Here is a 17,995-nt window from a genome sequence, read left to right on the forward strand (position 1 = left end):
AATCTCTTTTAAAAGCCCAGGCCATGGGAGAGACTGCTCTTTTGCTACTTTAAAAAGATGCCCTTCATAGCTCAATTAGTCTGTCCTGATTCCCAAAGAAGCATTGATTTAATAAGGCAGAGATTAAAGAAACTAATTATAAACCTTTCATTTGTAACTGGGAGATGGACCTTCCAGTTGCCCATATGAACGTGTTAATGTAGACACAAAACTCCACCTGATGACTCAGTCATTATCTGTTACTGTCCCTCCCCCATCCCGAGAAATGCATCACTTCACACATACTGTATCTCTAATCTGGATTAGTTAATTGGATGCTCTTGGACAAATGATTAACAATCTACATTTTACACAAGGAGGAAATACTGGATTATGCAATGCCATATGCACTTAAAGCCCCATGGCACCATGTTTAATTGCATGCATTAATTTGTTTTTAATTAATGAATTTCTTTCTTTCTGTGGGGTGTGGTTAAAGTCATCCTGAAATCAAAACTGACCCTTTTTTTTCTCTTGTCTTATTGTGAATGATTCATTGCACATTGTCCCAAATAAAAAATAGTCATAAATAAATCCAATCAATTCCTGATGGATAAAATCAAGTCCTGCCCTACATTTTATTTAGTAAATTACAAGTACAGTGCAGAAGTAAAATGGATTGCAAATGTGATTTCACGTTTCATCTTTTGAAGACCAATAAATACAAATAAAACCAGCAACATTCAGAAAAAAAGTCTTATTTCATAGTTGTGGAAAATAAATGACCAAAAAAATCACAGAGAGAGGTTTTCATTGGTTGGTTTCAGCCCTGCATAAACATGCCTTTTCTTTTTCTCCAACTAATAACAATTTATGTCCTTGAGTATATCAGCTTAACAGTTACATACTCATAGACCATTGACGAATCATTAACAAGCAACACAATGTACAAATATTACAATTAAACACCATTTCATCATTCATCATAGCATATGAACAGTGATCATAGCATATGACATCTGTCATGGGTAAACATGTCCAGAACAACATAAAAAATGTTTTCACATTGTATATTTACAGTCACCTTTTTTTACATGCACACATACATTCTTTCACTTTAGATGCACAGCATGCAGCTTCTCCATATGATATGTGCTTGTGGATAAAAATAATTATCTAAGGAAAATGCTTTGAAGAGTGACCTCAAAGGTGCAAAGTTCACTGTAAAGTTTTGGCGTGTTTTCAAGAAAAAAACCGCTGTGGTCAGACCAGTTGCATTTAATACATTCAATTATGCAGACGAAAGACATTTTCAGGCTGATATTTTTGCACCAGAATCTACGTTATATAGTCTCAACTGACTGTTGGAGCTGTGACCAAGTGTTAGGCACATGTTTTTTGAGCTATGGTGCTCACGTGGGCGACACAAGTTTGAATCTGGTTTGCAGCATTTTTCTTCACATAAATCTCTTTCAATAAAAATGTTCAAGACACTGATTGTGAATCAGTGACAGAATAAAAATGGGAATAGCTATAAATAGTCAAAAGCACATTTTATGAACAGTTGAGTTTTGTGCTATTATAGTTGTGCAAGTTTGCATAAATAATGCTAGAAATATTTCTTTCTTTTTAAAACAATCTCCTTTTGAAAGTCTTTGCAACATTCACAGTGTTTTGTACGTGAACGGTGCTTTGGAGGCTGTTGATTTAGAAACGTAATGTCACAGTTCAAGATCTATCCGGGGTTGTTCCTCCTTTTCTTGCTGGGACTCTGAGAAGTCTCTGGTTTGAGATCTTTGTATTGAACCTGATGAGTAGATTTTGCACAACCGTGTTGTGAATCATGCAAAAGAATGAAAATACGTCACTTGTTATCATTGATCACTTACCAACTGAACATCTGATGGAACTCTAGACAGGAAGTCCAGCAGCTCATTGGTCTCAATGATGTAGGGGTCCCGAAGTTTTTTGATGAATTTATTGATACCTGTGTGGGACATGCATGTTCATATCCTTCTAATTTCCAAAATAATATACCCTAAATCATTACAATGCAAGAACACATCTTGTGTACAAAATCAGATTATGCATTTCAACAAACTAAGAAATAATCTGAATAGTAAACCATTGGGAAAGTGTTTAACAAAAGCAATAGGATTTCTCACCCCAGACCAGCACAATGAATCGTAGTGGGATAAAGTATATTAGCGTGGCACCGGCACATAGCACCGTTATGGCTAACCAGCTCAGAAAAGGCACAGACCAGTTAAACGTGCTGAAAGAGGAACAGCATGAGAATGAATATATAACCATGCATTCATGACACAAAATCAATGCTACTAAAAAAGGAAGCTTCGAAGGTATGAGTAACATCCAAGTTTCTCACTTCTTCACTCGTTCCCCAAAGCAGGCCACTTCATCCAGAGCGTTTTGAACCGTTATGATCACATCTTGAACCACATAGAGTTTGTCCAAGAAGCCCTTTTTCTCTGAGTCCTGTTGTTGAACACACAAGCACGCATGGCAAGTTACACAACAGAATTAATTTTGTCATACGTACACAGATTTTGAACAGCTATGCTTTGGTCTGTAGAAAATCATCTAGTAAGGGAACACAAGTTGTTTAGTTGCGTTATAAGAAATGAAAGACGTGGGGGTGGGGAAACTTTAGTTTGCTGTCTGGTGTCTCTTAGACTAAAAGGTTAGTTGGTGTAGCTTAACACAAAAGCAGCAAGTCTCCAATCCCAACCGCAGCTTCATTAATATGGAAAAGAGGGCCTCTGAACGGAATAATGTTAAACATTAGATTTAAATTCACCTCAGTCAAATGTCAAAAGTTGCATTCAATGTATTGGTAAGTCAAATTTAAATTGAGAGCTTTCCATATTCTGGTGCTCGTTTTTTTTAAATGTTCTTAGCGCTTTTTAGAGTTAAAATGTACAGTTTTCTTACTGGATAATGGAGCATAAATACTAAAATCTTCACATGGTGTGTATGTAAATAGATTTTCAAAAGCAAGTAGCAAAGTAGTCAGGGTGATTCTACTTTCTAGAATGTCCATATAATAAAATTTCCCAGTCCTTTTATAACAATAAACAACTTACTATAAGTTACTATGATAAATATATCTGCTAATGAAGAAAAATAGTTAATTGTAAAACCATGAGAGGCAGTTAAGGGATTTCATATAATATATACTCAATATTCAATAAATAATTACACTATCATTCAAAAGCTTGGTAAAAAAAGGATGCACTGAATTTATCGAAACTGATGGTAAAGACATTTGTCATGTTACAATAGATTTATATTTCATTTCAATTTCTATAAAAAAAACTATCAGTTTCCACAAAAATATGAAGTAGCACAACTGTTTTCAACATTGATAATAATAAGAAATGTGTCTTGAGCATCCAATCAGAATATTAGAATGATTTCTGAAGGATCATGTGACACTGAGGACTGTCGTAAATTCAGCTTTGCATCACAGGAATAAGTTACATTTCAAAATATATTAAAAAAAGAAAACAGATATATTAAACTGCAATAATATTTCACAGTATTACTGTTTTTTACTGCATTTTGATCAAATAAAACAGCCTTGGTGAGCAAATAAGACTTAATTTAAAAACATTAAAAAACCTTATCAAACTAAAGTCTTTTGACTATTAAAGAAGGAACAGCCCTTCAATATGTCCCATCACAACTTCCTGTGTCAACAAGAAATACAAATTTAAATTACACTTTTTTTATGGAGTAGGTTATGTTTGATCTATTTGTCATTTTTCAATAAAATACTGGCGATTCAAACCATGCCAGCTTGTGTTTTTCCCTTGTTTGATCGTGCCTGACAGCCTTTATTCTGCACCCCAGGCTTCACCTGCGTCGGGTCGGATGGAAAATCAGTGGGACGGCCTGCAAGTTGTGTTATTCTTTCCCCAACAACTTACAGAGTTGGGGTTCAACAAATCAATTGTCCCCATAAATTAGCTGGAACAATTTCTGAAAGCTTGGAGAGAGACACCAACCCTCGGCGTATTTTCATGACCGGCCGGCAGTAAGCTAAGTGCAAACATATGTCCAGGCTTAGCCCGGGCCTATGAGGGGTCCTTATGAATGGAAAACAGGTGTCTGGGTCATTTGTGCCAAAATACCCAAGTTAGCTCCCAGGGTCAAAGGTCAGGCCGCTAATGGCTGCCTTGTGGCGCACAAAGGGTTATGGGAACGCGAAGAACGGCTGGAGTTAAACATCTGGGATATGTTGAATATATTTGGCAACGCAAGCCTCAGGTGCAATTAAACTACAGCACTGACACATATATTAAACTGTGTGTCCGTACGCCAACCTTTCAGCTGTCCCTGAAAGCTCCAGCTAACACACAAGACCACAAACGATAGAAATGGTAGATTTCCTTCAGCCATCCATGTCACCAAGTGGAAAGAAGAGTTTTAATAAGTTGATAAGGAAATAATGAGGCTACCTTTCTACATAGAAGTGTATGGTTACCTTGTCATCTTTGTCATATTCTTCATCCGCATCCTCAAGAAGGTCCTCCATCGCTTGCTATGAAGCAACAATAAGAAAATTCACAAATGTGATCTTTTTAATATCTCAATGGATTATCCTAGAACGAAAGTAGTAATGAGATCAAATGGAGAGCAAATAGAAACTTTGCTCTCCTGCTGCTATACCCTAGAAATCTCACATTTAAACATTTCTCATTAAATTCTTACAAAACTAAATTATCTGAGCTATGCTATCCGCATTAATTTTGTAGTAGGAATCTTTTGACAAATGCATTTTCATAACATTTCCAAGTCACTCCTGATTACTTGATGATATTAAAAAAAAAATTGATTACTTGATAATAAAAAATAGAATAATAATTACATTTAAAATATTTTCATCTGAATTTTATCAGTTAAACATTTTCCATGACTTTTTAATATTTTGCTAATTTTTCTAACTTTTCCAGGCCTGTAAATCACAATTTTATAACTATGATAACCCTGTTTCAAACTCATACTCTATGTGAACAACCATCTCATTTGTATTTTTCTCATCAGTTTTAAAAGAGACATCGGAGAATGAAGTTGATATCTAAATAAAACAACCGAGAATTCCATTAAGTCTCTCAAGCGATGAAAGATCAACCTCTGAGAATGTCATTTATTAAACACTCACATTATTACATCACATACAGGCTGATAACAATCTAATGGCAACTCTTCTGCCATTTATTAGCCATTAGGCCACATATGAAAACATATGCATATGGCTCACATTGGTGACAGACTGTATATTTGTGTCAATCTCCTTCTCTCTCCGTATCTGTCATGTGTCCGTCAACTGAAATCCAGCTTAGAAAAAAAGTAATACAAAAAATGTAGAATTTCATGCTGGTCAATATGATAATTCCATATTTTAATTTGCAAAGTAGTGGAAAATTATTATTTTATTGTTTTGAGATTTATCTGATGCACATCGCTACTGACTCTTTGACTGGATACTCCTGAATAAAAATGTAATTCAAATTTTGATGGCTTAATTGGGAAGCGAACACCCTCTCCAGAAACGCTGCGCATTGAAAGTCATCAGCACTCATTCCACGCCATTTGAACAATTAAAATGGAATCAATTTTCAGGGAGATTTGCATACACACTTAGTGTGATTGGCAACATTTCACGATGGCATGAAATTAGTTTGACACAATTTAATTGGAAAATGCGATAAGTAAATACACCAGGTAAGTGGAATGGCATGTTTAAGAGCTCATATATCTGCGCTTCTTTTAATTACCTGAGGTAATTGGAATAAAAACATTCAATTCCAGCTGTGCACACACCTTTAAAAAATAAACATGCACAATATAACCTAACTGTTTATTAACCAGGAATTGTTGACGGTTAGTTCAAATAATCAAAGATAGTTTTTGGGTAGGATGAGACATTGCAGTTTCCTGTGACGGCCTACAACAATCGTGTGCTTAAAATGAGCTGGAGATAAATGTCACAAATTTAGCCCTCATTAGACTGGAGAGTCAACATCCATAACCACACTCACCACGCTCCCCTCGCGCGACTCCTTCCCCAGCAGGAAGTAATTCCAGGCCAGCAGCAGCAGCAGGGACAATGGAACCATGTAGATCTCGAAATTCCAAACCACCACCACAAAGATCTGACCAATCGCAACAAAAATATGATATTTTTTAGATAATTTTATCAACTAATCGATGTCTTGCAATTCCAATTTCATGATAAAAATCCCTTCATAACAATAAGTTACTACAATAAAGATATCTGCTAATGTTTATAAATAAATAGAGTTAATATTGAATATTCAATCAATATTTAATATTACTAATCACAATAAAATATTCTAAAATAGTTCTATAGTAATAGAGTTAATTATAATTACTGTGTAGTTTTATGATTTGCAAATATGTGACTGTGTATCTACACATCATCACGCCAAAGTTTGGCTCTGTGGAATTTTTTTTAATGAATACTTTTATTCAGTAAGGATGCATTAAATTGATCAAAAGGGACAGTAAAGACCTTTAATGTTACAAAAGATTTAGATTTCAAAAAAAGAAAAACTGGACTTCTATTCATCAAAGGAGTAAATAAATTTTTGCCACCTTGGAAATAAATGACATTTGAAAATATATTAATATACATTGTTTATAAAACAAAAAACAGCTATTTTAAATTGTTTCACAAAATTGCGCTTTTTATATATATTTTTTAAATCAAATAAATATAGCCCAAGTGAGCATAAGAGACTTTTTCAAAAGCATTAAACTTTCGAATGTTAGTGTATATATACATTAGTGTATATTAGTATATATACACATTTTATATGTGTGTGTGTGTGTGTGTGTATATGATGTTCACAAAGGCTTTGAATGTGGTTCATCCTATCAGATATTTGAGCTGGAACGGATTTATAGTTTTGTTACTGTATTGTAAATTACTTTTACTTTAAGTTTCAAGTCATAGCCGTAAACCAGAGCGGAACTTCACTGTTTAAAGAGGGAGGTCAAATCTCGGTCAGTTAATAGTCATGAACAGGTACGGATGAAAATAGCTGAGTGAATCTATTGTGATGGAGACTCAGAGTCTACAGCACCTCCTTCAGGTACAGGAGGGAAGTGTGTGGCTGGAGTGTGTGAAAGCGAGAGGGAACAGTGTAAAGGGCTCTTGAGGTGTTCAGAGCGGGGCAGGCAGGGGCCGCGGGGTGAGGTCGGGCTCCAGGTCACAGAGGGACGGCGTCTAAGAGATCACATCTACTCGTTTTAGCTCAAGGGTGCTTCAGCGCTAAACTACGAGCGCACTTCACACATCAAAGCCCTTCAACACACAAGTGTCACCAAACACTCAATCTATAATATATACAGTGTGTACATCTATTATCTAGACCTATCTATCTTTAATAAGTGAGTTTGAGTTTCTTTGAGTTGTGTGTATCATATCATTACGGTGTTTGTTTCTGTGTGTATATATGAGAGAGTTTTGCCACCTACCAAGAAAGCACATAAACTCCTGCGGGGGGACTCCCATTGAAAACAGCTGTTGATGTAGGAGCCCACGTTAATGAGGAAGAGAACGCAGCGCTTCACTCGGTTAAAATTCTGCTGCAGCATCTGACGTGAGAATATGAGATAGAAATTCCAAACAAGAGCTGTTAGCCATAAACCACAATATAGCCTCCTCAAAAAGAATGATCATTATTAGAGAATACTCCTGAATACCAAGAAACTGGAAATATTATTTCCAATATTATACTGAAATATACTGATATGTTTTATGTTTATATAATATACATATATTTTTATGACATACATTCAAACCAAAAGAATATTCATATGTAAAAAAAAAAAAAAACACCCAATTTTTTACACAATACATTATATAATAATCATCAAATATATTTTATAAGTAAATTCAATATCAATTTTAAAACTTTTTTTTATAATTTTATAATAATTATATGAAGTATTACTATATATTCTCACAATTATATGCTATATATTTTAACCAAAACAATGCACTACCGTTCAAAAGTTTGGGGTCAGTACGATTTTCTATGTTTTTGAATGTTATATAGTATATATAGTTATATATTATTATATAGTTATAGTAAATATATCGTTTTTTATATATATTCACAAAGGTTGCATTTATTTATTTGACTATTTATATATAGTGAAATGTTATTACAAATTCAAATAACTGTTTTATATTTGAATATATTTGAGTATTTAAATTTTAATTATAAAATATTTTCAGCATCATTACTCCAGTCTTCACTGTCACGTGGTCCTTCAGAAATAATTCTAATATGCTGATTTGCTGCTCAATAAACAATAATAATTATTAACAGTTTTACTGCTTAATATTTTTTTTGTGGAAAACATGCTACATTTTTCTACATTGCTACATTCCATGTTACATTCAGGATTCTTTGATGAATAGAAAGTTCAAAAGAACAGCATTTATTTGAAATAGAAATCTTTTATAACAATAAATGTCTCTGTCACTTTTGATCAATTTAACATATAAGTTTTCACCATTATTAATGTTATAATGTAAAACTGAATCTTTACTGTCACTTTTAATCAATTTAAGTATTCATTAAAAAAAATCTTCCTGACATCAAGCTTTTAAATGATGTACATCAAAAGAAAAGAAAAACTTTTACACAATAAACATTCAAAAATTAGATTTAGTTACTTTATGATTTTTTTTTTGTAGTTGTTATAAAACATGAATATTATTCTCTTCTATCAAAGGCCGAACTAAAGAAAACCAAACAACTTTGTTCTGATACGCATGATTAACACAAACCACCCCAAAATGTGCACAAAACTCATGGCATACAGTATCAAAAAACGAGGTGAATGTAATCAACTCTATAAGTGACGGTGTGACTGACAGCTGGGGTTAGATATACGGGCCGAATCCGCGGTTGAACTCTTCACTGAGACGGGCATAAAGGACTGAAGAATCGGTCTGTTCTGCTCAATGCGCAGCTTTGTGACAGCGTCTGATTCAGCCCAGCCCCTCCAATTCAGCGCTTTTGTCACGCAGGCACATTGAGAGAGAGGACAATGAGCAGGCACAGCCGTAGAGCCGCAGCCGGGCCCTCTGGGGTGGCCCCTCTCCTCTCAAGAGGGCTGGCTTGACATTTCTATTCAACACCTAGAGCGGCAGGGCAAGGGGGAAAACGCAGCGATTCAGCGCTTGCGCCCCCTGTCCCAAACACGTCGGCCTATTGTGTGGCGGGGCATGGGACCGCCGGCCATCGTTGGGGTGGTTTTGATTTGATTGCAGCCGTTGGATTAAAGGAACAGTTCGCCTAAAAATTAATATTGTGTTATTATTTACTTGCCCCTAATGTGGTTTCACACCCGCGTGCTGTTATTTTATGTATGGAACAAACATGTAGAGAGTCTCCAAAAAAACATGCCAACTGGTCCGTAGGACTTTTGCGATATGTATTCAAAGTCTTCTGAAGCAGAGTTATTATAGTCTACTAAAACTAAAACCATTACAAAATGTTCATTACTTGAAACATTTTAGATAATTTTAATAATAACAAAATGAATAATTAAAATGAAATAAAAAAAAAACATTTATAACTGAAACTTCAACTGAAAGGAAAATTAATAAAATAATAATTAAAAAAAATAATAAAAATGACAAAAAAAATTATTAAAAATAACTGAAATGAAAATGAAAATATAAAATAAAAATAAATGATAACTGAGGATGAATAACTAAAATGAAATAAAATCTTAAAAATCTTAAACATTTCATTTCAGATAGTTGACAAGGAAACATTTCTCATTATCATTGTTTAAATTGATGTACTAAAATAATTCAAACTAAAACTGAAATAAAAACGAAACCATAAATAAATAAACTATATATATTAAAATAAACTATATATTTAAAAAATAGTCATAATAAAATAAAAAAACATCATAAAAACACACATCAAAATGATTAATGCTTTTGTATCCAGAGTAAAAAAGATGCAGACACTTCAGAAGTCTTTGAATATATGACACAACACGAGGCATTTGAACTATTTTTGGGGTGTTTTTGGCCACTTTGAAGTGTCATTTTTATGGAAACATCTATGTAATGATTTTTCATGTAATGTGTGTTTCACAGAACAAAAAAGCAGCATGTGGTTTGTCATTACTTGTGAACTATTCCTTTTAAAGAATAGTTACATTGTTGTTATTTTACCTGTTTAGAGACTTTGGCCTCCTCTTCGATGTACTTCTGTTCTGGTGGAACGAACGTCCGCAAACTGGCTTTCACCTTGAAGCGAAACGAAGAACTATGATTTGTTTTAATTAGCGCTGGAGTTCTCTATGCATCAATAATTATTGCATATTCCAGTGTGGAAACAAAAGACACAACATCCAGCGCTCCGGGCGCAGCGCACACTTACGGCGTTGAAGATGGTGTCTGCTTCGAGAAAGATGACCCCCTTTGTTGGACCTGTCAGCTCCTTGTTTTTTAAGACGTAGGCCTTCTGTTCGCTGTTGCGGATCTGTGTGAAGAAGACGTGACAGCCTGCTGTCTGGCAAAGCCCCAGCGGACCCCCCTCCTCGGCTGACCCCTGATCTCCCAGCGGCAGCATCAAACAGCCAGCCACACATTCCCTCCCCGTCCCTCCCTCCTTCCAGCACTTCCAACTCTGACAAGTACCTGCTCATTACCAGCATCCCTCTGTCACCGAGACATTACCCAGGCACCGGGAGGCCCAGCTGTGTGCGCTTTTAAAGACGCGCCACCATTAATCTCATTCGGTGAGTCGATTAGTTTCAAACGCGCCTTTAAAAACACACGTGGATCTAAGAATTTGGGGAAACTGAATGGGACGAGCTTACGTTTAATAACGGGATGGCCACTTTACCCAGGAAGTCAGCACTGCGGTCTCTGTCCTCGTCGTACACGGTGATCTCCAGCACCGAGTGAATGTCTTTCACGTTACTGCAGGGTGAACAAGAGAGAGTTTTTCATCAAACACAAAGCAAAGTATGCTGAAGCATTTCGATTAATTTTGACTGTAACCTTGCATTTACAAATACTGTACGAAGTCAACATCAAACAGAATTTGAAACGCATCTGAATGCCATAATGGGCCCTATTTCTGTGGGAAATTATGTAGGGCGGTACTTGACTTCATGATTTGATTGGATGATGAATCATATCTTATGTCATGCAGGTTTTTTTGAGATCAAAGTATGCAACAAATTATGCAGAATAATTTCTGTTTATATTGACTATAATATGGCTTAGTATATTGCATTTACAAATACTGTATGAAGTCAACATGAACAGAATTTGCAACACAATGAAATTCCATAATGTTTGGAAGTATTATTCCTGCAAGGAAAAATTGCAACTTTTTATGTCTCAATTCTGACTTTTTTCTAGCAGTTGCAAGTTTACGTCGCACAATTCTGACATTTTATCTTGGAATTCTGAATTTACATTTTGCAATTCTGACTTTTTTCCTCAGAATTCTGAGCTTGCGTCTTGCAATTCTAACCGTTTTATCTTGTTTAACCGTTTAATTCTTAGTTTATATCTCACATCTTGCAATTTTAGACTTTCTTGGAATTCTGAGTTTATATCTTGGAATTCTTGTTTGTCTCCTCCACACCACGGAATAAAAAAATAAAGCAATTTTGACTTTTTATCTTGGAATTCAGAGTTTACATTTCGCAATTTTTACGTTTTCTTCTTTGAATTCTAAGTTTACATCTTACAATTTAACTTTTTTCTCAGAATGTGGAGTTCACATCTTGCAATTCTTTTTTGTTTCCTCCATGGAAAAAAAAAGAAGAAGATAATCGACTCTTTATCTGACAATTCTGATGCTTCTTTTTAAAACTGCAAGTTTTTTTCAGAACTGAGACAAAAAAGTCCAAAATGTGAGATATGAACTCATATAGGTGACATATTTCTGAGAAATTATGTGGGGAATTATAAAAGGCAGCAGGTCTGATACCTTGAATCATGTGGCTTCTTTTTTTTTTTTTGTAAAAGGTGCGCTATAACTATTCTAAGTGGTCGACTTTCAACTAGTTTTTAAATGACAGACAATAAAATGGCCAAAAATAAAAACACCTTAGACTTGCATTGAATAATCAATTGTCTCTATACACCAATTTTTTTTGTCTCAATGCATTGATTTCTCAGTTAAGGTTCATTGTATCAGTATTTTTATTCATGTGTGCTTTTATATAATTCCCTACAATCTGATTAATTTACGCTATTGGAAAAAAGTCAAGCAAACCATTTAAGAGATAATGTGATGTAATATATTGGAATCATGTCGTGAGGTAATTGGTGATAGTCTCATTAAATTACAGAAACCAAGTCATATAAACCATGTCATTAATCACTTACCCCCATGTCGTTCCAAACCCGTAAAAGCTTCGTTCGTCTTCGGAACACAATTTAAGATATTTTGGATGAAAACCGGGAGGCTTGTGACTGTCCGATTGACTGCCAAGTAAATTACACTGTCAATGTCCAGAAAAGTATGAAAAGCAGCGTCAGAATAGTCCATCTGCCATCAGTGGTTCAATCTGAATTTTATGAAGCAACAAGAATACTTTTTGTATGCGAAGAAATAAAAAATAACGACTTTATTCAACAATTCGTCTCCTCTGTGTCTCTCCGCATCACCGTAGTCCTTTAGAAAATGTACATTTTGTTGGTTTTTGTTAGTTACTTGTGGTTATGAAAGTAATTGGAGTTTGATTAAAGATAATGAAATATTTTTTCCCTTTACAATGAAGTAAATGGGAGACATTTTCATTTCATGTTTTCTATAATATATTACACAATCAAGCCAAATTGCAGCTGATAGTTCAATCCACTTGAGTCCAGGTGACAGAACAACTTGATCAGCTGTGAATATTTGAATTCGTCCTCTGCTGGGAGCAGCGGTGGTTGTGCATAATGAACTCACAAGGTGAAGACTTTATTCCACTCGGGGTTCAGTGTCTTGTAGACCGTGTGTGTTTGCAGACGGTCATTACACAACTCCGCAATGCAGAACGGGTCACTCTTTCCTGAAACACAGTGTTGCGTTCAAAAGCTTTTAGGTTAAAATACCTAAGTGAGCTATGAAAATGATATGAATGAAATGTAATCTGGAATGTTTCTAGTAAGTCATTTTTACTTAATAACAACACATTTTTAAAACAGTTTGTTATTGGTATTGCTGCAATGCAATTTCTTGTCCCATAGTTCAAGATTTAAGTGTGGTCTATGATGTTTTACAGTCCTCTCTCTCCAGTAATTTTAAGTCCTCTTACACTACCGGTCAAACATTTGGGGTTAGTAAGGATGCATAAATTGATCAAAAGTGACAGTAAAAACAGATTTCCATTGCTGTTCTTTTGAACTTGTAACATGGTTTCTACAAAAGTAATCAGCACAGCTGTTTTCAACTTTGAATATAATAATAAATGTTCCTTGAGCAGCAAACCAGCATATTAGAATGATTTCTGGAGGACTGTGTGAAATCCCACCAGTACAGTAATATAAATAATAATTATCAGAGTTATTCATGCATGTTTATTCCTATCTGGTGATCACACAACTTCCCTGAAATGTTGCCAAGGTGAAAGATTAGCATAGAGAAACTGATATTGGCCTTTAATTTTCATTATAATTGTATTTTATTTTAAAGGATAATCATAACATGCATGTTGTTTTATGAAATAGTTGGCTAATTTTGGAAGGCTTTGTGCTAAAATAAATACAAATGTGTACACAGAATCAGTGTGGGCAAATTTTGGAGGGAAAAAAGTATAGAGGAGCTAAAAATCAAGTCTTTTTAAACCACAGGCTGAGAGAAAGGCACAGAAAAATGTGTGTGTGTGTGGTTTTTAAAAGCCTTTGTCTGTCCACAATGGTGTGGTATTAGAAGAAGGCATGAAATCAGAACCCATGAGGTGGGCCGCTTTTGAGAAAACAGCAAACCTCAAAAACTAGATCAACTTATGAGTGAGAAAAAATGAAATTAGGAGACTCCTCTTTTTCAGAAGGTCATCTTTCCATCATTAGAAGAGAAACTGAGGTGATAACCACTCCAAAACATTCCGAAAAATGCCTGGAAAAAGTCTTATAGACCATCCAGAAACTAAGAATCCTGGTTATCGTTCCACTGGGCACAAATGAATACAGGAAGTGACATATGATTGTACCTGTGACATCAGCAGCCATCAGCCCCTCGGCCCGCAGGATCTTCACTTGCACGATTCCGACATCCTTCAGGTTAAAGAACCACCTTAATGGACTCTGAAAAAGAACAAAAACGCATCACGGAGGCCCACGGCTACATTCAAAGCGCATAATCTGCTGAGCAGCAATACATCCATACGTTTCTGACAGCTCTATTTTGGCCCTAACTTTCTCTAATCCCCTGTCAGTCGGCGAGCAGTTTTGTGTCCACGTCAAAGCCACTCGGCCGTGGACATTGAGACAAAAACACTGAGCCGCCACGCCAGATTATCTGGTGGCTCTCACGAATACATCTTCATTATGCAGCTGTTATGAAAGAAGGTCAGTCTGCATTGGTGGTGAGTTTCTGTAAGCGGTTCAGTGACCGGCCCTCCGGGGGACAGTGGCAGGACAAAGACAAACCGTGAATAGACAGGACAGAGAGCTCCGAGAGCAGCGAGATGTCTCTCTCTCTCTCTGTCTTTGTTTGGTGTGAGTTACTCCACCTTCGTCCAGTTGTGAACAAGGCCAGTGTTAAGCCAGTAGTGCACTGGACTGTGATCATATTACGCCCCCTTTTGGTCATCGAAGTGTACCGCAAAATACAGCAGAAACTGTTAATGCTCTGCAGAATAGAGCATTAACAGTTTCTGCTGTATTTTGCACATTTATGTGATCAAAAATACAGTAAAAACAGCAATATTGTGAAATATTATTGCAATTTAAAATACTTGTTTTTGAATTGAATATTTTTTGAAATGTAATTTATTCCTGTGATGCAAAGCTGAATTTTCAGCATCATTACTCCAGTCTTCAGTGTCACATGATCCTTCAGAAATCATTCTAATATGCTGATTTGTGCTTAAGAAACGTTTATTATTACTACCAATGTTGAAAACAGCCATGCTGCTTAATATTTTTGTGGAAACTGTTTTTTTTTTCAGGATTATTTGATGATTAAAAGTTCAAAAGAATAACATTTATTTGAAATCGAAATCTTTTATAACATTATAAAAGTCTTTACTGTCACATTTGACCACTTTAATGTGTCCTTATAATAACCAAATAAAAACATTACTTTCTTTCAAAAACAAAAATAAATAAAAATGTAAAAAAAAAAAGAAGAAAGAAAGTGGTGCTCGATCACTTATCACTTATATTCACAAATATTAGCACTGCACTTTATTTTATATTTAAAATAACATTAGCACTGCATTTTATATTTAATAGCTAATAAAGTCTTAATATCAAGATTTCGATGTTAATTATTATCATTCTGAAGCATCACACAGATTGTGTTGTCATGGTTTTTCTCAGCGCTGGAAGGGATAGGCCAATCACAGATGTCAAAACTGAATAAGAAATGAATTTCAAGACATTGTTGAGCCAGATTTTTATTTATAAGTGCCAAATACTATAAAAACCATACTGAGATTTGAATGCGGCTCAATGGAGGATATAGTTGTCAAGTGCCCTCTAGAGGAAGACAAATTAGCAGTTAAAAGCAACACTTGCTGTACAGTAACAGTCAGTGTCAAAGACCCCTTTTGTGAAGAAAAAATCCTGTTTGACTGCGAGGACGTCACACTTACATATCTCTTAATGATCTGCTGGCGTTCATGTGGGTCGTCCAGTAGGTTGACAGACAGGTCAGAGATGGAGACCGCGACTGTGGCGGTCAGAGTCACCAGCAGTACCAGCATCCCTTTATGCTCCTCCAGCTCAAGTTCCAGCTTATGTGTCTTCTCTCTGCTCAACTTGGACAGGTCCAGCTGACACCTGACATGTGTTAAACACATGCACTTCTTGTAAATCAAGCATCTAGCAATGGCGTATTGATGGGTTTGATTTCCAGGTAACAGACATACTGATAACATGATATGTATGTAAATGATATGTAGGATATTGTACGCACTGGCCGATGAAGTCGTCTCTTCTTCCAATGTCTTTATCCCAAACGGAGATCTCCAGAATGCCTCCCTCCTCGTCATACAGATGCAAGTCGAACTGCTCCCTCCACTGAGGGTTGAGGGTCTTGGGAATTGTCTGTTTGTACAGAAGAGAAAAATAAGTAACAGAGAAATAGTTTTAGCAGACAGTATTCTTATTCTGTCTGCTGAAACATATACTGAAGTATACTGAAATATGACAAGGTTGTAATGATGATATGCACATGTTGACATAAATAAATGAATGAAAAATGTATTAATAAATTAAAATATTATTTAATATATATAAAACAAATAATAATTTTTTACTTTGTTTAATTTTCATTTATTATTTATGATGACAAAGAATGTTCAATTAAAAGACAAACACATTATTATTATTTAATAATCTTATATATTAATACAATTAATTATATATTAATTATTTTAATTATTAATCATTTATGACAAAAATGTTGAATTAAAATATAAATAAAATATAGGGTTATTGGTGAATATTATTTTTCCATTCCTTGGTTACATTAGCAAAGAAATTTCTGTCAGAGGTGGGGAAAAAAGATTTTTTCTTTGGAATAATGGCTGAATCGTGGACAGTAAGTCCAGAGATATTTAAAAAGAGATCACACAGTGTCATGTTGCCATGTTGAAATGCCACAGTCGCTCATACCTTACTCTTGTACTTCAGAGGGCCTAGTTTGAACTTGACGTAAGGGTCACTCAGGCCGTTCTGGTCCATGGGGATGAGGTTACGACCCTCCATGAGTCTGATGCTCACGATGCCCCTCCCCAGCTGAGACTTTCTGTGCAGGTCCGACAGCCGAAGATTCTGCTGCTGCTGCGCTCCGCACACACGTCACAGGACATTAAAGGGTTACTTCAATGCAAAAGGACTGACTACTCACCCTCATGTTGCTCAAAACATGATTTTTGGACACAAAAGGAGATTGTCTATACAACAAAAGTGGTTGGTGAACGTGGCTGCAAAGCTCCAAAAAGGACAATCTGAGCATCAAGTACACTACTGTTTTAAAGTTTGGTGTCTTTTTTTTTTTTTTTTTTTATGAAATCAGTTCTCTTTAATCAGTAAGAATGCATTAAAATTAACAAAAATTACAGTAAATACATCTATAATGTTACAATTTACATGTTACATTTCTATTTCAAATCGATTCTGTTTTGAACTTTCAATTCATCAAAAAATCCTGAAAAGAAATGCATCTCAGTTTTTACAAAAAATATTAAGCAGCAAACTGTTTTCAACACTAATAATAATAAGAAATGTTTCTTGAGCAGCAAATTAGTGTATAGAATGATTTCTGAAGAATCATGTGACACTGAAGACTGGAGTAATGATGCTGGAAATTCAGCTTTGCATCACAGGAATAAATTACATTTTAAAATATATTCAAAAAGAAAACTTGTAATAATATTTTACTGTTTTTACAGAATTCAAATAAATGCAGCCTTGGTGAGCATAAGAGGCAAATCTCACTGACCCCAAACTTTTGAACAGCAGTGTACAGTACATGATGACAGATTTTTGGATGAATCCCTTTAAGACAATGAAATGATTCCTCAGTGGGGAAAGAACTCAGAGAGTGTGGAATGGTTTCACATACACCATGAATGACTGGGTCATCACCAAAGCATAAAATGCAAATGTCTACAAAAAGGCATGGCCCATCACCCCCATGAGATGCATGACTGCCGCAACTAATGGAGTCGTACCGATAAAACTCATCCTCTGACCAGACTGCTGCAGTGCTGACATTTAGAGCATTTGGCACACAAACCAATTTCT

General features: G+C 35.3%; 1 protein-coding gene across 2 annotated transcripts in view; it reads right to left on the reverse strand.

The window, feature by feature from the left end:
• Positions 1-599: 599 nt before the first annotated feature.
• The window catches only part of LOC107689511 (multiple C2 and transmembrane domain-containing protein 1-like), a 30,918-nt gene continuing 13,522 nt past the window's right edge, over positions 600-17,995 (reverse strand). Inside the window, exons 6-20 of one of the 2 annotated variants that reach the window (XM_016487525.1) lie at positions 16,862-17,029; positions 16,161-16,291; positions 15,838-16,024; positions 14,230-14,323; positions 12,987-13,089; positions 10,891-10,993; positions 10,449-10,550; positions 10,241-10,315; positions 7,507-7,626; positions 6,045-6,158; positions 4,487-4,543; positions 2,366-2,481; positions 2,145-2,254; positions 1,869-1,966; positions 600-1,786 (exon numbers count right to left, since the gene is read on the reverse strand). In XM_016487525.1, the coding sequence (XP_016343011.1) occupies positions 1,715-1,786; positions 1,869-1,966; positions 2,145-2,254; positions 2,366-2,481; positions 4,487-4,543; positions 6,045-6,158; positions 7,507-7,626; positions 10,241-10,315; positions 10,449-10,550; positions 10,891-10,993; positions 12,987-13,089; positions 14,230-14,323; positions 15,838-16,024; positions 16,161-16,291; positions 16,862-17,029 (1,650 nt within the window). In that variant the 3' untranslated portion in view covers positions 600-1,714. The remainder of the gene's footprint in view (positions 1,787-1,868; positions 1,967-2,144; positions 2,255-2,365; positions 2,482-4,486; positions 4,544-6,044; positions 6,159-7,506; positions 7,627-10,240; positions 10,316-10,448; positions 10,551-10,890; positions 10,994-12,986; positions 13,090-14,229; positions 14,324-15,837; positions 16,025-16,160; positions 16,292-16,861; positions 17,030-17,995) is intronic. The other variant, XM_016487519.1, reaches the window with a different exon arrangement.

The sequence above is a fragment of the Sinocyclocheilus anshuiensis genome, unplaced genomic scaffold (assembly GCF_001515605.1).
Source record: "Sinocyclocheilus anshuiensis isolate Anshui unplaced genomic scaffold, SAMN03320099.WGS_v1.1 scaffold393, whole genome shotgun sequence".
In the NCBI taxonomy this organism is placed as follows: Eukaryota; Metazoa; Chordata; class Actinopteri; order Cypriniformes; family Cyprinidae; genus Sinocyclocheilus; species Sinocyclocheilus anshuiensis.